Raw genomic sequence first — 25,412 nt, 5'->3', positions numbered from 1 at the left:
ATGAGGAAGATGATGACGAGGGGGAGGATGAGTAAGACCACACTGTACATAACTATCACAAAAACTGAAAACTTCCCTCAAACACAACAATCTTTTCTTTGAGAGAAGGGCTTATTAATCATATTTAACGTGTCAACAGGGACTTTTTGATGTTATCCAAGACATGTTATGGTAAAAATAGTAAACAGACTGCACTTGTATAACGCTTTTTTAGTCATTTTGACCACTCAAAGTACTTTCACACTACATTTCACATTCACCCATTCACACACTGGTATTACACACTGGTATCACTATTCATGATGCCACATGCTACTCAGTAACCATTCACACACACTTTCACTGATGGGGCAGCTGACCTCACGATTAGAGGACATCCTGCTCTTCCTCTGAGCCAAAGCCGTTATGTCCACAACTTCTATTTCTCAATTAAAACTATTCACAACAGGTGGGATTTCATTGACTGGAATCCAAAAACTAAGCTCTGTACGGAAGCCACGAGAGGCAAGGTGGAAAAAAAAATTAAACAAGATAAAAGTAGGTTTTCGGCAACACAACAAAAGCAGCTCCTCTTTGGAACATTTTTTTTGTGTTTTTTTTTTTAAACTTTCGTTGGTTTAACTTCTCACCTTGCTGCTGTGATGTACACGTGCACTAACGGACCCCATGACATCACAGTTAGGTGATTACAGGTGCAACAAAACACACCAAGTAAGTTTATTATTCGCTCCCTTTTAGCACTGATCCTGATCTTCACCAGCTCCTAAAGAAACACATCCCTCTTTAGCAGCAAAATGACCAACTGCTTTTACATTGTGACATTATCATTTGATATATTGTTATTGTACAAATATAGACTATACTCGCTTTAAAGATTAATCATCTCAAATCATTTTAATCTCGACCCAAAAGCCTGGTGCCAAAGTGTCTATTATCAGGGATGCTGGCTGTTCTATATCAGCTGTTTGAAGCTTAGTCAATTTTTGGACTGTAACTCAGTTGAAACTCTGAAACAGTCTCCTCATGAATGACACAGCGAGTCAGTAAACTGCACAACAACACAAACAAACACCAGCCAGCAGTTTGAGCTAATGATCTCTACACTGAGAGAGAGTGATGCAGCAGATCTGCTCCGCCTGAAGGGTAATAAAGCTGTCACTGCTGCAACATTTCTCTGAGGTGGATCTCTTTTGTTTTGGTAATAAAAAGCGGTCTGTTTTGAATCCGTTTCATATTCACCTACTGTTACAGATCCATAGTGACAAATACTACGCAGCCACTTACATCTGATCAGTGATTAACATACATTTCGTAATGGCTGTTTTCCTGTTTGGAAAAAGGACCGAGCAAATCAGAGCTGGGAGACATCGTCTGTCGGTGCTGGAACCAGAAAATGGTCACAAAAATAAGGATGATATGGACGAAGCTCCACAGATTATTGGAAGTCGTGTTACAAAGTTATACATTTTTATTGTTTGGTTTTTTTTTTTATTATTGTTAGAGATACACTTTAAGCAAATATGAAAGCAAATGGAATACATTAAGGTCATTTTTAAAAGCCTAATTTGTAATTCATTCATTTAAAAAGGGACGGTGTAAATTAATCCACATATAAACAAATGTAAATGCACCCGAGTTAGCTGGGGAGCTAATTTTCATTGGTAGTCCCTTGCCTGATGTTAAAAGGCATCCTAATGATCATGATGAATGTTTTTGTTTGTTTTGCTCTTTAGCAATAGTGTCTTTGTAATTTTTTTGTTTTGTTTTGTCTTTAATTTGATTTTGTTTTGTTTGTTTCTTTTTTTTTTAATCCGTTTTGAGGCATGTTGATGGTTTGTCATGTGTTGGTAATATAATTAATCTTTTGTGTATTTTCTTCATGTTAGAAATTTCATTTATAATTCAAGATTTACATTTCTAAATTCTTGCTGAGTCACAGAGTCTCCTGCTCACAGCGACTGATTCGATGCTCTGCTTCTTAATTTTCAATGAATATTGATTTCAGTTTGTTCTTTTTCCTGAGTGCCCCATGTTCCCTGTGTCTACACGTCACACACAATATGTCAGTCAGTCAGTCAGTGTCTCCTCTTCTTCCTCTTTCCTGCAGCAGACGAGTACAAACAGTACAAACCGTTTTTTTTTTTTTTAGCTTGCTGCCAAATTACAACTCTGCAGCGTTCAGGGGAGACGACATGTTCCACTAATTTTATAGCTTAATGTTTGTCGACTCGACCTACCGAACCTGAGGTCCGTCATAATTCTGCTCAAAAGTGACTCCCCTGGATAAAAATGGATAAAATGGAGGGTTTTGAAATGTTGTGGTACAGGAAGGCTTCCTGTGTGCTCACCTGGAGGGAGGTTCTTTGGCGAAGTCGGGCAGAGGATAGCTGACGTAGTCCTCGTCCAACAGGAACACGTCGGTGCTGGTCAGGATCAGAGTCCTGGGCTGGAGAACCGGAGACGGGCCGGAGCCAGAAACTGAAGAGGAGTGGCCTGAGAGAGCTGAGCCTTGGCTGGGCTGAGCGCTCGGGATCTGGACCTGGAGAACAGAATAACACTTTTTTAAAGAGTGTTTGAAATAATAACACAGATAAAAATACAAAGACTCGAAATACAAAATCAAGGAAAAAACAGTGAAAACATCATTAAGGAGGAGCAAAATTTTTATATAGCACATTTCAGTAGCAAGGCAAATTTAAGGTGCTATACATGAAACATCAAAAATGTCAACAACAAAAAAAAGTGCAAAAAAACTACATCATTAAAGGACATTTCAATAAAAATTTAAAAGAAAAAAATATTATAAGACAAAAAATACAATAATGAAAGTTACAGTTTAAAGTGAAAACATGACTTAACATTTGATTTAGTAAAAGGCAGCAAACAGAAAAGTTTTAAGCCCTCATTAAAAAGAGCCGAGTGTTGCAGCAGACCTACCGGTTTCTTAGAGTTTGCATACCAAAACAACTACAGGGATTTCATAAACTAGCAATAACAAATTTCTTTTTTACACTTGGGGTAATGGAAAAAGGCTGTGAACATAAACTGGTATTATTATTACACCACTTGTAAGAAAACAGTTGCCCATTTATGTGTTCAGCAGATGGGGAGAAACACAGGCGTTCATTCAGAGTTTGTTTCCACCTAAAATATTCAAGTCTGATATTCACTCTCCCTTTGGCTCTGGTTTGTTCTCCTTTAAAAAACCACACATTCGGCTCTTGGATGCTAAATGTTTCACTTTCTTCACCAGCTGCAGCTGAAAATGACGGTGTGAGATCAGTGAGAGAAACATCAAAATCAAAACAATTAAACTGCAGGCTGGAAAATGAAAACATTAAGCTGAAAAACACTACACAAGTCTGAGGGCAACGTTATTGTAATGTCATAGAAGCTGTAATTCATTGCCAATAATAAAATATCAATTATAGACAATTTTAATAGTTTATATAAATCATTTAAATTATAAATATGCTTTAAATAGTTCAGAATTTAGAGAAATGTGCTGTTCAGGTCATTAAAAATAAACCTGCCACTGCTTCTGTAAGCTCACTGTTATCGTGTTTGTTTGTGTACACAATAAGAAATGAAAAGAAAAAAAACACAGTTTGTGTTTCCAGGGCGAGTCTGTGCTATTTTCTTTAAAACAACAAGTGGCAGTGACTGTGTGAAGTCTTGTCGTGCCACTGAGGTTGGCAGGATTGGCACCATTGTTTCTGTGCAGAGAAAATTAGTCATCAGTCTTATCAGGCTTATCGGACAATGCAGAGAAGCACTGGGCGGATGGATATACGCTGTTGCTTGTGTAGTCCTAGCACATTTACAAAGACAGAAGTTCTTACCTGGAAGACCAACAGGTACAGCAGGACGTTAAATGAGCGCGAGGATGACGACGCTGCACTGGCTGAAGTCTTCCTCTCTGCCACGATGAAGGTCAGGTCTCCCATCTCCTCCTCACTGGGATAAATGAACTTCACCCTGCTGCTGTGCACCAGCTCGTAGTTCTGCATCTTACCTGCAGGGGGAGACAAAACCACGTCTGTCACCTCAGCAGATAAACACCCGGTCGGCAACAGTTGTTGTCCGAAGAATTTGGTCTAATTTTGCACAATGTAATTAGGAGAGGATTTTTAATTCAACAAATCTATATAAAAGTATATATTGAAACAGACTGGTATCAAAATAAGATGTTTCTTCATGTTTTCTTATTTATACCAGAGGGACTGAACGTGATGTTAAAATACCGTCTAAATCTATTACATTTACGGACTGATCAATTCATGTGGTATACCTTTATTGCTTTATCTTTTGTTCAGACTCTGTTTGTGCTCTCCTTAACCCGATTCAATAGAAAACCTTTTCTGGGACCATCAGCCTTGGCAGGTGAGCAAGATTTACAATTTAGATTAATTTTCAGGTGAACTATTAACATAATGAGATAAATATTAAACATGGTCCTTAGTGCCATGCTTTATGCAAAATGTTTATCTCCCAAAAATCTTGTTTTTTTCTCAGACAAAACTGGAAAAATTGGGGGTTATTTTGTATAGGGCTCAAAACAGTGAACACATTTCTTCTGTAATCTTTTTCACTGTATGTCCTTCTTTTTGCAGATTTTCATGTGGTCCAGCAACAGACATTTTATGGCAAAGTGCACCGAATGGATGATCGCAACATAATCAGGTTGGATTTGATGTCAAAAGTGAAATGTGATTTTTTCCCTGCATGGTTACCAGTGTTTGTGTTGGTGAACTGGGAGTAGAAGTCCTGATCTGACGGCTCTGGAGGAGGAAGCTGCTGCTGCAGACTCAGAGCAGACATCAGCTCCTGAAGGAAGACGCCCGTCCCATAACTGTCCCTGCTAAGACAGCACACGATCTGATCGGCCGAGCGACCTGCAAACACAGAGAGAGGATCTGTGAAAGATGGCAAAAGGATAACACAGAGTAATATCACAAGTTGGATGATATTACACTGGAAACAAGGTGTGTGTGCATCCACTGACCTACGACTCTGAAGTACTGGTCGAACAGTCCCACGTTGACAGACAGCAGATCAGACAGCCTGATGGACAGACAGCAGCACAGACAGATGTCCGGATCTCCAGACTCCGTTATTTCCAACACTGACGGACAGACGGATATGGGAAGACAGAAGGAAATACAGAGAGAAAAGACATTTATGAAAGGAGGCTGTAGTGTTCATTACACACCAGCTAACAAATTGTTGAAAGGATAAAAGGAAACCGCTCGCTCGTAAATGTTTGTTTGTTTGTTTATTTATTCATCCTACCTGAGTGATGACCGAGCGTAAAGGCGGAGTCTTCCAACAGGAAGTAGATTGTATCAGTGGAGAGCAGCAGACAGCAGGTGAGCTCAGACTCTGGAGACTTGTAGAGAACCACAGACAGCCACAACACCTGTCTCACCTCCTCCGCCTCAGACTGACACAAAAAAGAAACAATTTTGAAAGCAAAAAAAATCCAACTTTTTATTTCCTGTTGGGATTTTTTCTGACCCCTACTGAACAGAAACTTTGAGTTTTATAGACTCACTTTTTACATCGTCACTTTGACCTCAGGAATTTTGAGGTTGAAACTTCTAATATTTATTATATAAATTGATAATGAAAATATTTGTCAGTTGTAGCTCTTCAAAAATTTCGATCTTAAACAGCAACAGTTCACTTTGGAAAACATTTGTCAGGAGGGTGATTTTGCTCTATAGCAGAAATCTGATGGGTCTCTCTTTTAATCATCTTAACAGCTGCATCACATTATTCTATACTGAGAGACAGGTTTAGGGAGTATCTCTGTGTGTGTGTGTGTGTGTGTGTGTGTGTGTGTGTGTGTGTGTGTGTCTTACCACTGCTATATATTTGTGAAAGTAGGCCAGCAGCTGCTGTTCTCCGAGCCCAGCCAAGAGCTTCAGACCTGAGGAGAGACCTGGGTTGAGGTGGGGGGACGGCTGGTTCTCCTCTACCTGGAGGCGGGAGGAGTCCCAGCTGAGGACGAGGAGGAGAAAAATATTAACAAGTAACAAGTCATGATCGTTACAGAGCCACTGTGGGGGAAAAAAAAGATGACACACTGCGCTCCCTGATGTTTGTTGAAGGATAAACAAAAAAATAAAGGTATGCAGTGTCTCCCTAAGGCACAATTATGAGAAAACAAATTAAATCATGTCCCTTTATTTTGCCATAATCTGATCAGAGGCACAGCCCCTGTTGGAAAAGCCTGTATAATCCTGCAGAATTAATTATTCCTGCAGTTGAACGCTGAAATATGCTGAGATGTCAGGTGAGACACGAAACCAAGACAGAAGAAGGCAAGTATCAGAAGTCTGGATGAGCCTTTCAGTGTGATAAAACTGCTGAAGACCTCTGACGGTAAACTGTGTGTACTGTACAGAAAGTAACTGCATCTACAGAATCAATTAAGCCTGAGACAGAAAGTTTTGCCTCCTCTGTGCTGTCAGGTTGTACAATCAAGGAAACAAACTAATCAGTCACACAGTGTGCCAGCTAGGAGGATTATTTGACTTTTATTTAAGTGTGGTGTTGATTGACACCACAGTAATGGAGACTGAGGAGCTACAAAAGCTGCAAAAAACAAACAAATAAGTAAAACCCCAAATCAAGTTTAGAATTTATTAGCAAGAAAAATATTTTTTTCAAATAAGTGATATTAAGAGCCTGATACTGTCCAACACCATTATTTATTTATCTTATTTGAGAGTTTTAAAACTCTGGAGATAAGTAAAACTGTACATGAGTGACAGTGTTTCTCTTTTTTACTTATTTCTTTAGTTTATTTATTTATTTTACCTGCAGTATATTTTAACACAACATATACATTACATACAAAAATTCATATTTAAACAGAGGAGCAATTATTTAACACAGTGGTCTCTCAAGACCATTTTTCCAAAATCTAAGATTAAAAAATTTAATTTATTAATTTATTTAGTTATTTTTATGTCTTTATTCTGTATTTTGATTGGGTTTTTTTTGTCTTGGGGCATTTACATGTGTCCTGAATATAAAACTGAAAATGCCCAGTAGCTCAGCTCGTAGGGCGGACGCCCCACGTACAGAGGCTGGGTCCTCGCTGCAGCGGTCGCGGGTTTGACTCCAGCCTCGGCCCTTTGCTGCATGTCATCCCCTCACTGTCCCCATTTTACACATAATCTGTCCTATCCATTAAAGGCCCCCAGAAAAGCCCAAAAAATGTCTTTAAAAAAAAAAAAAAAGTCAAAAAATAATCTTTAAAAAATAAAAATATAACAGCAAAAATTCCAGCACTATTTATGGGGGTTTTTTTTATATGAACATATGACTTTCACAAAACTTTCTGATAAATGGTGCTTCAGTTCTTGAAGAACTGTGATCAGACTGTGGACTGAGCGGGACATTTTACATTTAAAAAAAAGTTTGTCACTGCCTTCCAGCAGAAAAACTAAGTAAATGGAGACACTGTTTCTTTAATGACCTCAAACACACTATCTTTGAAGTTTAAATACTTATCAGCCCACACATAGCTGATACTTTAATATCTGTGACAAGATCTAATCCCCTAATGATATCGACAAAGCCAATGTCTCAGCCGGACTCTTTTGATTAAATTACAGCTTCACTGACGTCCATCGGGACTCACCGTACGTCATGTTTTGTTTAAGATAAATAAATGTCTTAAACACTCACTGATAGTGTCTAGATAAGATTAGTCCACTGTGATTACTGTATTATGAAATCATCATATTATCACAGTATTGAGAAACTGGGACACACAGTATGACTCCATTTAAAATCTAAGCATGATATTAGCATGTGGAGGTAAATACATGAATAAGAAGAATTACATGGAGAGAATGGTTTCTATGTTGGACCACGGAGAAGTGCTTCAGGAATCTAACCTGCTGTTGCTGTGTGATTTCCTCGTACTGGTACAACAGCACTGGTCTCTGGATCTGTGACGGCCTGAGAGACAACAACAAGGAGGTGTCAAACAAACTGGGAGAAGAAACCAAAGGGTTAATCTCTGGCCAAAAGGAGAACTTACAAGAACGCTTTTATAAACACCACAATATACTTTTTAAAAAGACAAAATAGTCACTGCTATTTTAACGTAGCTTTGTGCACGTGTTTTTACTGATCTGTGGAACTGTTTGCATGTGTGTCTCAGGGGTGTAAATGGTTTTTGTGTCATGTTGTTTGAACCCTAATCGAAAGCTTTTTCTGTCACTACATGATAGACACGTTTTTATAATCTTAAATGTCACACTAAACAAAACTATACTCCTTAAGTACGGCCTGAGAAAGATGATTTCTTGAGAGTATGAGCAGGTAGTTGGCTCACCTTGTGTGTGTTGCCCCTGCTGTGGACACGGCCTGCACGGCAGAGGCAGAGCCACCATCTTCAGCCCCTCCAGAGAGGCTCTCCGCTGGCTCAGCTCCCCCAGGAAGGAGCTCCTGTTCTGGGCCAGAGGGAAGAGCAGCAGCAGCCTCTGACCGCCCAGCAGCAGGTCCACAGTGTGACTCCTCCTGGACACAACATGATGGTTAAAATACATTAATAGCTGTGGACAATATCTCTTAAAACTGATTAAAATCATTCTGATAAGAACATCCAATTTAACAGCTGATATGAAAACTAAATTAAGTGATCTGATAAGATGTGTGCTTAGATGCCCCACAGCATTTAATCAGAACATGACTTTTATTGGCTTGTGCAAAGCGGCTGTGAAGCACCTAATCTGCTGCAAATATAGCAAAAGAACCTTTTTGAGAAAATTCAATCAATTCAATATAGAAAGTACAGAAGGATCTGTGGTGGTCCCACGTGTTAATACAATTAAGTTGTAAGTATTTTCAGGTTATTTTCTGTAGTTACAAATTGCAGCTGTCCCCTAAACAGCTCACATGCAGACTTATAGTAGATGTTATGATTTACCAATGTTCCCTAAATGTTTCATATGCAGGTTTCTGTAACTGGTAGCCACAGACGATTGTTATGTCCAGGGACTTCACATTGCAGCCTGGAAAAGCAGCATTACATCAGGCGACTTTTTCAAATTAGGACAGCACTCACATAAGAGTGTAGAATTGGTAGACGACTAAATATTTTTAATTTTATGAACGCTCGTCTGTCAAAATCAGCAGAGGGACGCAGGCAGAAACAGCTGTTGAAGTAAGTCGTGTGTGGCGCAGTACGACTCATCTTACCACCACGTGTGGCAAACACGTGCAGAAAGTTTGTATTTGTACAACAGAGAAATAATCAGATTATGCATAAACATTGTTATGAGGTATTAATATTTTTTCTTCTGAATGGATTATCACAGGTTTACACTGAAAGCAATGAATACAATTCCTTCTGATCGGGAAAGATTAGATCTGACTGAGGTGTTTACATGATGCACTTTTATTCTGTTTGGGCTATTATTTTGATTATTGAGGCTGATTACTTTGTAAAACCTCAGGAAACTATATTTATTTATTCATTTAAATTTTCTGTTGACTTTATAAAAAAGTTGCTGGGAACTTGCCGTTTATGATGTTGAGATTTTCACTTTTTTTAATATTTGCTAGAGGCATTTAAACAAAGTTTTGTGTTGGAGTTTGTTATATTCCAAATTATAAATACTGACAGAAAGATTTTCATTTTTATTCTAAATGCATATCAGTTCCAAATATTAGTTATCTGTCTTATTAACTAATTATAATCAGGATCTGTATCGGCCCTGAGAAACCAATATCGGTTGACCCTTTTATCTTTGTGTGCCTCCATAATTAAGAGATTTTTACTGTGTTTCATCTCATCAACAAGTGAACCTAATCAATGCAAACAACAGTCAGATGGATGTTTATAATGCACTGATAGACTCAGAGTTATGTCAGGTTTAAACTTTCGTCTGTAATTACCTGTTTGGCAAGAAAACACTGAAACAAAAAGACATTGATTCATTTGATCGCAGCCTCCGTACCTGTGGTGGTGTTTTGGGTCGGGGCAGGAGGTGTTGCTGGTTTTGTCCCCGACCTGAGAAGCTCTCTCTCTGGGATGAAGCTCTACGGAGCCGAGGGGCACACGGACCAGCCTGCTCCAGGAGGAGGAAGAAGAAGAGGAGGAGGAGTGATGCAGGTCAGCACTCCTCCTCCTCTCTCTTTCTGCCAGCTCTCTGAAGTCCATCTTCAGCACCCAGAGGTGTCGGTGGGTGAGGAAGAGGAGGGACGGGAGGCTGGGGTCCTCTGTCTTGGAGAGGATGTCTGACAGGAGGGGGTGTGTGTCCGGGGCAGAGGAGGAGGAGGGGGTAAGAAGGAGAGCAAGATAGCCTCCCTGTGCTCCCTGACTCTCCTCCAGCTCCCAGGAGTTGATAAGCGTGCGGGGGAAGAGCTGAGGATCGCTGGGGGGCTCCGGGTTGCTCTGAGACTTCACCGCCTGAAAAAACAGGTGAGAAGATTTTTGTTTTTCAGACATAATGAAGAAAATTCAGCCTGTTTCAAGCATCATGCATGTCATCTGTGTACTCCTAACATGTCTCTACATTATTTAAATTAGATTTTGGGGGCGATAAAAAACAATTCTAAACTGCTTTCTATTTAAGTTGTAATTATTAAAACAGAGTTTACCACTTAAGATAACTAGGCACTTCAAGCAGACAAACTTTTTCATAGTTCTAAGAGCACTTCCTCTTTATTGTGTCTGCACCACAGGAAGTGCGAGCAATCTTAGTCCTTACAACGCCAGTTTGGGGGACTTAAGCTTCACCCCCAACACAAGAGTAACCTTTAGTGATGGACGCGTACAGTGATTGGTTGAACACATAAATCGATGCAGCACCAGCTACTGCCAATTTTAAAAACATCTTAGTCATGTAAACAGACGACACAAAAAACACCTTGTATTAAAGAAAAAAGAAAACTGAAAGAAATCACATACAAGAGTACCGACAGTGAACTCCAGGCTTAACTGAGCATATACGCAACGATGGAAATAAAACTTGAGTGGCATAAGCAGCCAGCCTTCGACTATGTTGATTTGACGGGTCAAAACTGCATGTTCTTATTGGCGGTGTGAATGCAAACAGAAAAAAAGCACTTAAAGGTTTGTAGTTCTTCAGTGGGCAGTTAGTCCCCTAATCTCTTCGTTCCGAAAACGCCTTATATGGCTCATGTGTTGCTCTCTGACCTGGATCAGCACCGTAAGCTCGCTCCTGGTCTGTCGGAGCTCCTCAGCCTCAGAGAAGATGTACCAGCAGGTCGGACTGGCTTGGAGGCCAAAGGCGAGGCAGGAGTCAGGGAGCTCGGCCGAGGAGGAGAGCAGGAGCTCGGAGTACGACAGCAGGAGCTCCACCTGCAGCCTGGACAGCACCTCCTCCACAGGCGGACTCTGCTCCTGGTCTGAGAACAGGAGAACAGATCGGTCTTAATATAAAAGCACAAAGCAAAACCATTTCTGCACAACAGCTCTACCACACATTATGTAATTTACTGCATATAAAGATTGCAACATTTATTAATTCAGTATTACTTCTATATTTATTGACTATTTGTTGGTGCAAAAAATGTCCACAGCACCTTCTTCACATTGTCCATTTTTGCCCAAACACTCTAACATATTCAGTTTATTAATATATGAAAGAAAAGCATCATGTTGTCACGTGACAAGCTGGAGCTCAGCAAATTTGGGATACTGAAAAAAAAATTACGATTAATCGCTTACTGAAGTATAATAAAATAGCTGCAGATTCATTTTCTGTTTATCTACATTTAAGATTTCTTTCCCCTGTTTTTTTTAATTATCTTTGTTTTTTAGCTTTGACCTCAGTAAGTCATAGTCATAAAATTTACATTTACTGGCCAACAAGTTACATGTTTGTCCTGCTGTTGGTGTTCATGATTTGTAATCATTTATGATTTGACTGATAATTAGCAGTGATGAACATTTTATTTTTCCAACGTTAATACATAAGGCATAGGTAAACACAAACACTTTCCAGTTATTACAATATTTTTTCTTTTAAATTCTACAGAATAGAAATCAAAAACTTGTATTCTGAATAGATGTCTTTTAGTTTCCTGCCCCTCTCCTCGCTGCCACCTTCACTTCTACTTTTGTTATAGTGGTTTAACTTTAACAGTGCGGCAAAGTTTATTGTCTACTGTCAAATTTTGTGATTTTGAAAGAAAGAAAAAGAGAAAAAAATAAACGATTTTGGAAGTATAATTTCAACACAGAAAAAACATGTTGGCCAGCTATGCTATATTCAACAGTTCAGTGTCTCAATTGTTGTTTATACCCCACTTTTAAGGAAAGGTCACTACATTTCCTGAAATGTCTGAAAACCAGTCAAGCTTCGTTTCACTTCCTGTTACTAAACAGGGTTTATGTATCTACCTCTGTTTTGAAAAACACAGAACTTTGAGAAGTCTTATCATTTTGGACAAGATGACAAAAACAGTTGCTGCAGCAATTTCTTTTAGCTGTCCATCAATGAAAAAAAACTCTTTCATGAAGCAGGATTGGCTAATAATTGGATGAAGAGCAGCAAAGTTATTAGCTAACATAATAATCCTTAAACAGAACTCATTAATTAAACCAGGATAGGTAGTAAAAAAAACAACAACATGAAAACAAATATGAAAAACTAAAGCAGAAGTCATAGCTTCTGTATTTGTTTGATTGATTACAGTATAAAAACACCTGAGGCTGACTCTTTGTTTACCTGCATCCTGATTGGTCCATGTGCAATCATCTGACAGGTACAGCAGGCCCAACACACGGTCCGTCAGCACCAGACACGCCCTCCTCTGCTCCGCCTCCTCCTTCACCTGAAGACAGTAGCACCACAGAACCCTTCTGATCTGCACCTCCTTCTCCTCCTCTTCCTCCTCCTCCTCCTCTCCACACAGCTCCTCCTGGTGGCCGCCAGGCTCCTCTGCAGGAGGAACAGCGAGTGACGTGGAGGAGGACGAGCAGACAGACTCTTCAACAGAGTCGTCAAGACCCATCTCGAAGTATCCGTCCCTGGAGCCTGGACTAGAACAATGAGCAAAAAACAGGAACCAAGAAGAATCAGCATTTTAGTTTTTACACATATTGATATTTTACGAAAATACAATAATAAATAAGTGAATTCTAGGGGATCTAAACAAAACAGCAGGGAGATCTCACAAACCAGTGGGCACTTGTGGAAACCTGCTTTTTTGGGGGGCTTTTTGCCTTAATTAGATAGGACAGATTAAGCGTGAAAAGGGGAGAGAGCGGGGACGACATGCAGCAAAGGGCAGCAGGTTGGAGTCAAATCTGCGGCTGCTGCAGCGATGATACAGCCTCTGTACTTGGGACGCCCGCTCTACCAGGTGAGCCAGTGGGCGCCCCAAGGAAGAAACAGGCTTTTAAGGGATCTCAGAGACCAATCTGTCATTAAACCTCTGCTCTCTCTCACAAAGCCGCAAGACAAGTTTTACAAAGCATTTATATACAAGACTTCCCATTAATCCGACAAGCTCTCGCATTTTCCAACATATTTACCTTCAAACTCAAAAACCTCAGGAAATCCCAGAAACCAGTGAGAACTTTAAGACATCTGAAGAACGACTGAGAAACCTAGAAACTAAAACCAAAGGGATTTTTCTGGAATATCAGAGACCAATGAGAGACGGCTGCTGGTTGAGTTACCTGGGACTTCCAACATCGGTGCTCTCCACTTGGGACTGAACCTCTTTGGACTCGGACCTCCTCTCTTCCTCCCTCTCCTCCTCCTTCTCTTCCTCCTCTTTCTTCCCTTTCTGTGCCTTCAGGATGGAGCTGAGATGCTGGGAGAGCTGGGAAATGAAGTCTTTGTTGGATTCGGAGAGGGAGAGCAGGTGAGAAGGAAGCAGAGGACACCAGGCTGTGCTGCAGGAGACGCAGGTAGTTTCAACAGGTCTGGAGGAGGAAGAGGAGCAGACACAACTGGAGGAGACAGAGACAGGGATGGAGAATTTTTAAATTTCTCATGTTGTTGTGAACACAGAAGAAACAGCTGTTTGATTATAGCTTCATCACATGACATTCATTCGTTTCAGTTGTCCTTTACCATCATAAACTCAACTGCTGTTATTCACCTGCCTGTACATTCAACCTTTAAAAAAATGTGACTTTAAGGTTACTAATTCTTTTGTTTTATTTTTGTAGGTCAATAAAGCTCAATTTAAAAGATACAGAAAAAAAGAGATTTAGGTGCAGGAGCTGCTGCACCTCCAAGATCCATATCCACGAAAGGATTGTGCTGTTTTTGCAGCCGCTAAACCTGTGCAAATGAGAGAAAAAGATGCAATCCACAAAGCAAGTGCAAAGGGTGAAATGCACGCAAACTTCACTGCAAAGCAGAGTCTTGGGTACACCTGTGCCATTTTGCATGTATGTATATTCAGGATTATTCAAAAATTCAGCACAAAATTGCCCTCTTCCTATGCATATAAACCTTGTTACAAATACCATCTAATTTCACAAAGAACAGCACTAATTGCCATTGAAACCTGTGTATTAAACAGGTACAGTTTCTCTCTGTTCAAAGCCAGTGAGCTGTGAATGATATTTAATTGATATTGTGTAATATTATGGGCAGGGTTGACATTAACACTCGCCCACCTGCCAAATGTGGATATATTTAATGGAGCAGAGAGACCAGCAGAGAAGGGACGATTCTGATAACAAGAGCTGTGAAGACATTTAATCCACATCACTCCTTCATTCTCACATCCACAAATAAACAAATAAAACATTAGGTCGAGTTGTTTTTCAGAGTTTATGGATTTGAATTGATTAGACAAAAATATTTTTTTCCAACTCTGTTTTACAGTATTTACTGCTGTTATTAATAAATATTCAGTCAAGTTTTTATCTTTTTATGTAACCTTCTAAACACCTGCAACACTTTTATTATATGCAATAAGAAGCTGCTCTTTTATGTTTTAGCTAAATATATGATAATGACCTGTACTATTACACATTCTCTGTAGTCTTGAACTGGTTGTGTACAGTGAAGCCAAAAAGTTGGGTTTCACTGATTCACAGCAATAAAAAAATCCTTTAAAGCAGAAGCACAGAGAAATGTATTTAGAGTCGTTAATTTAAATTGTGGTAAATTATGTTATTTGATACTGACCAGACAGTATTTGTAGTCGTTGTGGCAGTTCTAGTACTGTTTATCGGAGATCCAGGGTGTACGTGTTCAGACAGACTGACAGCAGGTTGTTGTTCCTGCAGAAAAACAAATAAAGTGAAATTAGAGCACAACTGAGACAAACACAGAAATCTAAACAAAAATTCATATTTTCACATTTTTTATCCACACATTTTGGTCAACTGATAAACTGTTAACCTAAGTATCACATAATTCATCCATTGCATGCAGTCTTTTACAGATCTATGAACAGTCAAACTGCCTCTCTGTCGTTGTAACTGATAGTCTATTGGTTGTCATGGTAACAGTTGCCTCCCCTCCCTGGTGCTGCAGGTGTGTGCTCACCTGGGCGGGGGGAGCAGACGGGAGGTGTGTATCAGTGTTAAAGCTTGCGGGGGGAAGTGCAGCATCCACAGGAGGGAGGACACTGGGGGGGACTGCGGCTTCTTCTCTGCTCGTCACATCTGAAAAATCAAACGGACCAGTGAATCTGGATTGATTCTGCTATAATAACTATAATTAATAATAATTAATAATTATTTTGGGTCTCAACATCTTTAAATATGACCATTTCTGTGCAGAATAATTTCATGAGTAAACTCAGCAAAATAATTTTTTCAAAACAGACTGCAATGATTTGATGGCCGCAGCTTCTTAAGTATAAATAAATGATACTCTCCTTTGTTAATAAATATTTTAAAGTTTCTGATGGTCGGGCAATTCAAAACATTTTATGTCAAAAATTTGGCCTCTATTGAATTTTAATCTGTAATGTATCAATATTTGAGAGATGAGTCTTTAGTTGCAACTTTACGTGACGGCCTCAATGTGGCAATAATAAAATACTATTATCGGAGTGCTGTCCTGTTGTGATTGCTCATAAATGATCAAATTAAGGTGTTGTTTTTTTGGATTAATGAATTCAATGCACTTTAAGACGTCTTACGGAGCCCTGTCAAAACGTCACAACTACCTGGGTGCATTAAATAAGTGAAAACTAAATGTGCAAGCCTTTTTTCTTGCCTTTCAGCATTCAGAGTTTGAATCAGATACACATTTCAAATATCATGAAAACAAACATACATAGACGGGCAACAAGAAATAAAGACACACACTGGGCTCATACAGTTTAGATTCAGACTGTAACTCAGTTTTGCATCCTGAGCTGAGCCAGAACAAATATTAGTGTCACAGACAGAAGTTAGTGAGGATCAGCTGGGTGTCAAACAACCTGCAGCCAAACATCAGCAAGTATTATTTTCTGGTTAGTTATTCTCCTGTCGAGCTCCACCAGCTGTTTGTAAATTGTGTAAGGACTTGATCTTTGAAATTTCTGTACTGATACTGGTTATTAATTATTAACCAACATACTCAATACACACTCTAATCAGGATTTCTACACATCCTTAAATTGAATACTTTTTAAGACCATTTCAAAATAACTTTAAACCACATTATCTCTGCTGTTTGGAAAAATATATTTTTCTCATTCAAGCACTGCAGGTAAGTAGGATACAGTATGTAGTCCTCTGAGGACGTAGGTTTCATGGAGGAATATGGTAATAGGAGTGAGTTCGGTTTATACGCATTTTGCCAACAGGTAAGAGCAATTACAACGTAAAAAGACAGTATTAGATTCAAGTTTTAAGATCTGTAACATCAGAAATGTAGAATTTCACACAGAAGATCTTGATGGATAAATGAAATGAGTTAATGTTTGTGGCAAATCAGGTCCTACCAATGCAAAATTAAGACTATTTAAAGACTTAAAGGCCTAATATTTCTAGAACCGAATTTAAGACATCTGAGGACTTTTTAAAAACCTGCAGACAGCCTGTTAATAATATTGTATTTGCAGGAGCATTGTTGGGGCTTTAGATCATTTGCCTGTCAGTCCTCAGTCAGTGAAGCAGCAGTTGGCTCGGTTGAAGTCTGATAATCAGACTAAATGTCCATTTCATTTCTCTTCACTCTCCAGGAGATCATATCAGCTTTTTTCTATTTCAAAGCTGGGTTATTCAGACTTTACCAGTCAGCAGAAGACTGATGTATCATGTTGTTTACAACTGTTAACATTTAAGTCACACTTGAAGACATTTTCTGTGACCATTTTATTTGGCTTGTTCGGGAAGAACTCTGCCTCGTCTGAAAATTAGACGACATTAGGCAGCAGCAGCAGCAGATGGTGACAAAAAGCTGCAGGCGAGTCAGATGGTTTCCAGCAAAGACACTATTTCTAGCAGCCATCAAAAACTGAGAAGTCACAGACATGTTTACATACTGCTAATATTATTATCATTTCTAGCAGCCTTTAAAAAGAAGTCGGAGAAATATTTACATCCTATTTTATGATTATTATTATTATCATTGTTGTTGTTGTTCTTGTTGTTATTATCAACTGCTAAAAGATATGTTTATTCACAGGTTAAACCTTAATTGAAACACATGAGACTAAGAGCCATGATCTAATGTTAAATATTACAGTTACACTAAAAATTAGGATTAGGAGTGTTTGTGATTCAAACTGAGAGCCAGTGAGCTCGTTGATCAGGCGACAGCCAGGCGTTCAAGTCATGTTCTGGGTTGTGCAGTCGGTGGAGAGCAACTACAGTGCCTGGCTTAGTAAAATTGCGTCCACCTTGGTCTTGATAAAACTATTGTTGACCCAGTGTGCATGAATGATATCAGAGCAAGTCAGATACAAGTTGGACACCAGTCTAACCAGCATGCACTGTGCAGTGACTGGCAGTGAGGAACTCTGTGCAGGCCTCGATCATCTTAAACGAGTGTGATGTCGCATTGTCTCTGATTTTGGCACATGAGGAAGTATGCCCTGAAATTTGAACATCTAAAGCAACAGACAAATGATCACATTTTAAAAGTTAAAAATAGAGAAAATGTTCTCTAAATCTGAGCAGGAAGTAGGAGGAAACAAAAAGCAGAGATTATCTGATTTAAAACAGGTTGCTCTCCATCAGAAGTGACAGCAGCAGGTTAGTTTTATCAGCTAAAGAGACATCTTACTGACTAAACAACAAGAAGATTGATTAATAATAAAAATATTCACTAGTTGCAGCCCCAGCAAGTGCATTCAGCTGCTGTTTTTGGGATTTGCTACTTTCCAGACAAAGAGCAAGAGAACTCGTCTGTCTGGAAATAACAACCAACGCCCCCCCTCCCCTCAGCCCTGCACAGCCTGATACATACATGATTACCTTGGCTGGGGCAGGCAGCCTGCTGGGCCGGACAGGAAGAGGAGGAAGAGGAAGAGGAGGTAACAGCAGGAGGAGCAACAGTAGAAGAGCAGCAGGAAGAAGAAGAGGGGGGAGAGGAGGAGGAGAGGTGAGGAGGTGCAGCAGCAGACAACCTGGTCTCCTCACTGATCTGACAAGAGGACAGAGAGGAGGAAGCCTTCAGAGAGGAGCAGTCACCTACATCACCAACCAGATCACATCCTAAAACCTGAAACCAGCAGCTCCATCAGCAGCAGAGAAACAGCCCATCAGGGTGTTCAAAGAAAAAAATGATTTTCAGTATTTTTGTATTAAAAAAAGAAAACCAAATCAAACAAAAGTCTAGCATCAAACTGTGAAGTTCAAGGGCTAACTCTGTATTCAGAAAGTTTAATCATGACCTTTTAACTTTGGTTTTGTAGTTTTCTTTATACGTGGAAGCCTGTAAACACAGCGCAATCAATATTCGCTTTTTTGAATCCTTTAATAATATCTGTGGTCAGTTTCCCTTTAGAAAGACCTTGTGATGTTTTATGTGGTTTGTGAGATATTACTGCACAGCTCAGAATGACAACAATCGCTTCCTGTGTGGGCGTCCAGCCCTCAGCATGAAGGCGCTTCTAGTTTTCACATTCTGCTTAAAAGATAAACGAACATGCAGGTTAACATTTAGATTCGGGTTATTGTCTGTGCATGACAGCCAAACTACATATACAACAACTTGAACAGATCAAACACACTCAGAAATGATCCTTTGTTCAGCCTATTTTTGTTACAAAAGCACGAATACTGTCAGATGTCAAATAAGGCTAGGTTTATCTAAGAAAACGAAACATCACTGGTGTACGGATGTCTTTCGGGATTAATACGTCTCTCTTTGATCTCTGTTTGATGCGTCTTTGTAGCCTGGCTCCAGAGCTCTGTGTGACCACCCACGTCTCAGTTTACAGTCATCATGTTAAGTGATTCAAATTCTCCTGATGTTGTGCTTATTTGGTCCGCTCCATTTCAGTGTGCCAGTGCACTGTTTAACATGTAACAGTGAGAGCAGGGAGCACTGTTTAAATGGAGAGTAATCTGCCACCCAGCAGCAGTAACCACCAAATTGTCGGCTGACAAAACAAAGAACAATGTCGGCCTACAGAGCAAAAGCCATGGTAGCTTTCCTAGTTGACGAATAATTGAAGAAAGAAAATGAATGAAGCTTCTTTAAAAAGGAAAAGAAAAGGTCCACAAAAAATATTCTACATATTTACAGAAAACTGCACAACTACACACTCAACACAACTGTGCAGATCATGTTTGAACACACAAATTTAGCTCAAGAACTTCACATATGAGTTATTATATTGGTGCGGTCTTTTATCAAGTTTCCACTAAGATTACAACCTCACACACACATAGTTTTGCCTGTTTTTATACTTTTTTTGATTTACTGGCTGTATTTGTATGACATTGTAACTCTGCTGCTGATGTGCACATTAATAGACACACAATCTAATCTTAGGGATCTCTGTTTGGTCTACAATCAGGTTATAATTATAAAACCTCTACAAAGGGGTTAATTAATTATGAAGCTATGATTACAGAGTACGACAACGAAAGTAACATCCAGCAGTATTTCTGAGTTCAAGATGGACTCAAGAATTAAAAGGTCAAATCAGTTCACAACAAGAGTTAATTTCCTCTGATAGAAATATAATCTTCAGTGCTGTCAGGGAAAGTAAACAGTCTTTGTTAAAACTCTGCTGCCTGACAGTCCTAAAAGAGATTCAAAAATTACTTATTTACACCAGATATATTAATGAAAAAATGATTATTTAAACTCTCAACACTTCTGAACAAATTATTTAAACTTTGAAGTGCAAACTGCATGTCAATATCACTGATACACATACATAAATTCAACCATACAAACTGATCTAATATAACCTCCTGCTGTGTGATTCAGAGCGGCAGGTCGTACCTTCTTGTCGCTGCTGCTCATCCTGTCTTTGACTTCTTTGGCTTTCTGAATGGCTTTCAACACTTCCACTGTGTCCAGCTCCTTCTCCGTCGTCACATTAGCGTCCAAACAAACCTGAAGACGCAGAGACAGAAGGGAAAAAATGTGTCAAAACAGTTTTTACAAAGACTTGAATCAAGAGTATAAATGTATATATCTGGTTCAACTTCATATCTGTTAAGAATAAATCAAAATTTTCCCAGATCATTAACCTAGTGAGTACAATAACTAGTAAAACCCAAACTCCACTGTCAGTGCTTCATACCCAAGCAGCTGAAAGGAAAGCTATTCACATAATAAAAGCTCTCACTCATCCTCTGCACAAATCTTTCCAGCTACTACCATCAGAGAGGTAAAGTGGTACAAATCTTGTCCTAACGTTTTAACAGGAAAGCCGTCAACAGCTTTAGTTCCCCATCCATCGTCCACAGCAGTGCACTGCTTAGGTTTGGTGTCGGTGCTCCGCCGTGCTTCAAACTTGGGGCATGCCAACTGACATTTACTGTTTGTAATACACCGAGTATGGATAAGTACCTCAAACCTCCCTTTAAATAATCCAAACTGCCCCTTTAACAGTGTGGTGGTTTTGGTTGTGTACCTCTGATGCACGGTCTCCAAACTGGGCCAGGACTTTGGTTCTGTAGTCTGGGATGATGCACATGGGGTTACTGGACAGGTTGAGTTTCTCCAGACAGGGCAGAGAGCCGATGTTCCTGATCTCCTCCAACTGCAAACAAACACAAAATTCACGAACAACCAAAATCAGATTTCAGTGACTCCCTTTTTAAGTTGTTGATTTTTAACATGAGCTATATTTGTATGTTTTTCCACACAGTGTGTAGCAGAGTTTTGACAGTACAGAGCTGACAGAAAAGGGAGAAAGAGGGAAAGATGAGGGATGGCCAAGGACCTTTTTTGTAATTAGTATGGATGATCAGTTTCATCTACTTTTTGGTCATTTAAATAATTGAAATATTGATCAATTTCCTTTTTTTCTGGTACTAGAACATTTAATACCCTTAATACCCTATCATTTCAATTTATTTTCATGCAAAAACTACGCACTAAACTTATCTCCTAAAGTATAAGAAAGATTTCCTCTATGTGTCCGTGTCACTTTGACCATCAGGACGTCAGCGGTGTGATTACCTGAGCCAGCTGGTTGTGGCTGAGGTCCAGGTTGACCAGTGAGTAGAGCTTGGTGAGGCCAGTCAGTTGGTCCAGCTGGTTTCCAGCCAGGCTTAAGGTTTTGATGTTACCCAGACGAGTGTGAGCAGCTTCCAGGACCCGCAGGCTGTTATAGGACAGATCCACGTGGACCAAATTGTACAAGTGCTGCAACCACAAGACAGTTACTTCAGTAATACTGTAAATGATAAACTACACATCTGCAGAGGCGTCTAACTGTTGCCTTTTGCAGCAGCTGAGCAAAAGTTTGATCCTAAGTTTGAGTGCCAAGTCAACACTAACTGCTCCATTGCAACTGGTGAGTTTCACATTAATCTCAAAGGTTTGATGTGTGTTCATGTCCGTCATGATGCTGTCATGTACCTGAAGGTTTTCCACTGTTGTCAGCTGGTTGTGGCTCAGATCCAGAAACTCCACTTTAGGAATCAGTTTCTACAACAGAGAAAAAGCACACAGAAACTGATACATAATATCTAAACTTTCATTTCCTCACACAGCCAGCTTTTAAAAAATGTTTTTATCCCTGTTTAGACACAGAGTCATCAAGAGCCTGACTAAGCCAGAACATTTTTTACCAAGATTTTTTTTAATCAGGGTTCCCACACATTTTCATGAACAAAATTTCACAACTTTTCCATGACTTTTTAAGGACCCTTGATTATAATTTTTTCCTCTCCCACTTGCCTAGCATTTTTCAAACCTACCAGATTCAAAATCTATTTAAACCTTATTTCAGGTAGCTGGCACACATGAAGAGAGAGACAGAATGCGGAAAATGGAAAAATTTGCGTTGATCTGAAGTGATCAAACTGTCACATATTAGAGCTACAAAAGAGGTACAAAAATTAAATTTTGGGTTATGTTACATAACTTGTATCCATCACAAACAAACAAATACCGCCATCTGATCTCAAGATATTTAACAATAACTGTAACACTGTTTTTTATTTAAGTGGATGTGGTATGTCAAATTTTCTATATTATTCCAATAAAAAAGTGTACAAATATAATCAATTTAGTGCATAATTGAATCAGTATGTCTATATGTATGTCTTAAAAGGCTTTTTCAAGCTTGGAAAACATTTTTTAATGCAACTTTTCCAGGACTGCTTTGACTAGAAGAAGTGACACAAATCATTCCAAGAAATCATTAAGGTACTATCACTGATGATATTGTGTGAAATAGACCAGGCTCAGTCAGTTGTTTTAACTGTGGTAAAAATAAAAAAAAACTGGCACTGACCATTAAACAACTTTACTGAATTTCACACTGAGTTTATGTTGGCGGAGCGTTTCTCACCACTGAGCTGTCAATGGCGCTGATGCTGTTGTGGCTCATGTCCAGTGTGGTCAAGTTCTTCCATACGGGGATGACAGCAGTGACGGGACAACCAGACTCCGCCCCCTCAGCCTCCCACTGAGAGAACTCACTCGCCTCCGGGACCAGGATCGACTGGAGGATGCCAGATAATCCACACATGAGTACATAACATACAACACACTGCATAAACATGTACAGTGTACTAGGATAGAGTATTATTTAACCTAAACTGTACCATCATAGTTTCCGTGGAGTGGTGGATACTCAGAGTTGCCAGACTCGACCTCAGAGACGAAAGACCTTGAATCTGCTGAGAGCTGCACTCACTGATCTGCAGGACGGAGAGACATAAGTTATTATCCATATAATTGTTGGGTTTGATGTGAATTTCTGAATAGTCAAAAGAAAATCTCCATCAGTACTGTTAGAGGAATATACTTAAGAGAAGATGACATGATTACACGAGGTTAGAGATGGAAGGGACATCCAGCACCGTTTCTTTTCTTTCCCATCACCCCACAGATCGACCTACTGAAGACTGAATGTCAATTTGTAACTTCAAACAGAGAAGTTTTTAGGGACAGTTACCTCTATCTGCAGCAGTGATTTAAAAACAGACAGGTCGAAGGGGAGGCTGCTCTCCTCAATGTTACTGGTTCCAACTGGACCTCTGGTGCCACACATCTGTCCAACAGAGACAAACCCAGTGAGAACTTTCAACATGTCCACCACAACAGCACTAAACTGTACGATGAGGATTATAAATGCAATAAAGAGGTGTGAGACCTTGAGGTATCGCAGCCTGCAGGTGAAGTCGAGGATGTGTCCCAGGTCGGTTTTGGCGTCTCCATTGCAGCAGGTTGGTTTGGCTAGACGTAGCTGCTGGGAGACGGAGTAAAGCTGCAGAGGACGGAGACAAAACACTTCGCCGGCCTGCAGCAGTTGCTCACCTACAACAAACAAACACACAAACAAACAAAGCAGTCTAATATGAGACACTGTCAAGGATTTTATTAAAAACATTAGCATGGACTGGAGTTGAGCAAGGAGAGATCAAACTGTGATTAGTCTCTTTAAAAAAATGTGTTGATGCAGCAGCTGAGAGTCACACGATTCAGCTGCAACAGATCAGATGCTATTAATAGTGCTATTTAGATATTTTGGGGTTTTACACAACCAAAATAAATCAAGAAAAAGTGCAGAGTCTAGGATAAAGAGACATACTGGACTTAACAGACTGCAGTTTCACATCATGTCATTGCACAACCAAAGAGTAAACTCAGCCTTTGTGACTGTGAATTAAAACCAGACATTTGACTAAAATAAGCCACATTTACATCTGTATTATATTGAATCATGCCTTTTGTCTCTGATTCATAGACTACAGTAGATTCAGACTGTTTACTGTATTTTATCTCTTAAACCGAACAACGGTTGTGACAGTTATTAGTGCTAAACACAGGGAAAAAGCTTCTGCAGCTACACAGAGTGGAGTCACACCACTCTAACAGAGTTTCATTAGGTTGTAGAGTTTCATCACACTCGAGAGGAAAGATGTCAACCGTCAGAGAGGAAGCTAACCTTTATGAAACAACTCCTCAGCCAGAGCTGCTGTGATGCCGTTGATCTCCTGAAAGAGACAAAGAGTTTGTTAAAAACTGTTTTCAAAATAAACACTTAACTGGACTTAGTTAAATAATGTCGCTGCTCAGGAGACAGCTGGATATCGTTTCAAGTCTTTACTGATGCTCGATGTCGCCTTTCTTTAAAAGTGTTTTTCAACACACTGTTTTATAGGAGTGGGATTCACCAGATGCCCCTTGACACAATATTACAAAAATACATGGGTCACAATACAATATTATTGCAATTTTTAAGTTTTGCAATATGCTTAGTATTGCAATAACATATTTCTTATTATATAGTGATTTATTCACATTAATTAACTGTAATTGAAGGACAAACTTTTGTCAAAATCTCTTCTTACTTGATAAGACTTTTTAAAATTATTCTATTTCATTCTTTTATTTAACCCATATTTAAGTTCTGTTGAGATCAATGTTCTCTTTTCAAGGGAGACATGGCCAAAACAGCAGCATAAAACAACAACAAAAAAACCCAACAACAATAGTAACAAGTCTGTTCATCTCACTTCAGTTACTTTTATTGCTGCTACATGTATCTAGTGGACTAAGAAAGCAATTGGCATTATTATTCTAGTAGACTACCAAAAGTTTTATTTGTATTTGCAACATTTACAATTTATATGAATTAATAATTCATATCTGTACTAGGCAGTTTTAACCATTTAATTTTTGTATTGCTTTTAGGGGCTGTGTTTGTTTAAGGGCTGTTTTTATAGACAGTGAGAATGTTTCTAATGTTTAATTTAGATGTTTATCTTCATATTTTGTACCTCTGATCTGAGAAATCCTCTTTCATTCTGCTCTGCATGTAAACGTTTGGCAAAAAGACAATGAAATTGATACTTGGCATCC

The 25,412-nt window shown here is 39.3% G+C and overlaps 1 protein-coding gene across 1 annotated transcript in view; it reads right to left on the bottom strand.

Moving 5' to 3' along the window:
* Positions 1 to 25,412, bottom strand: part of nisch (nischarin) — a 33,491-nt gene that overhangs the window by 4,121 nt on the left and 3,958 nt on the right. Inside the window, exons 4-27 of the mRNA XM_042509783.2 lie at positions 24,496 to 24,544; positions 23,701 to 23,864; positions 23,503 to 23,598; positions 23,150 to 23,245; positions 22,894 to 23,046; positions 21,957 to 22,025; positions 21,555 to 21,740; positions 21,004 to 21,132; positions 20,367 to 20,480; positions 18,383 to 18,551; positions 15,513 to 15,631; positions 15,150 to 15,244; positions 13,679 to 13,954; positions 12,723 to 13,036; positions 11,186 to 11,397; positions 9,984 to 10,435; positions 8,357 to 8,541; positions 7,914 to 7,977; positions 5,865 to 6,003; positions 5,293 to 5,443; positions 5,006 to 5,125; positions 4,734 to 4,895; positions 3,843 to 4,015; positions 2,349 to 2,539 (exon numbers count right to left, since the gene is read on the bottom strand). Coding sequence (XP_042365717.2) covers positions 2,349 to 2,539; positions 3,843 to 4,015; positions 4,734 to 4,895; positions 5,006 to 5,125; positions 5,293 to 5,443; positions 5,865 to 6,003; positions 7,914 to 7,977; positions 8,357 to 8,541; positions 9,984 to 10,435; positions 11,186 to 11,397; positions 12,723 to 13,036; positions 13,679 to 13,954; positions 15,150 to 15,244; positions 15,513 to 15,631; positions 18,383 to 18,551; positions 20,367 to 20,480; positions 21,004 to 21,132; positions 21,555 to 21,740; positions 21,957 to 22,025; positions 22,894 to 23,046; positions 23,150 to 23,245; positions 23,503 to 23,598; positions 23,701 to 23,864; positions 24,496 to 24,544 — 3,878 coding nt within the window. The remainder of the gene's footprint in view (positions 1 to 2,348; positions 2,540 to 3,842; positions 4,016 to 4,733; positions 4,896 to 5,005; positions 5,126 to 5,292; positions 5,444 to 5,864; positions 6,004 to 7,913; positions 7,978 to 8,356; positions 8,542 to 9,983; positions 10,436 to 11,185; positions 11,398 to 12,722; positions 13,037 to 13,678; positions 13,955 to 15,149; positions 15,245 to 15,512; positions 15,632 to 18,382; positions 18,552 to 20,366; positions 20,481 to 21,003; positions 21,133 to 21,554; positions 21,741 to 21,956; positions 22,026 to 22,893; positions 23,047 to 23,149; positions 23,246 to 23,502; positions 23,599 to 23,700; positions 23,865 to 24,495; positions 24,545 to 25,412) is intronic.

This window comes from Plectropomus leopardus, chromosome 2 (assembly GCF_026936395.1).
Source record: "Plectropomus leopardus strain MGB_pleo_1.0 chromosome 2, ASM2693639v1, whole genome shotgun sequence".
Classification (NCBI taxonomy): domain Eukaryota; kingdom Metazoa; phylum Chordata; class Actinopteri; order Perciformes; family Serranidae; genus Plectropomus; species Plectropomus leopardus.
Note: the sequence above shows the minus strand (reverse complement) of the source record. Positions and strands in the feature narration are given on the sequence as shown.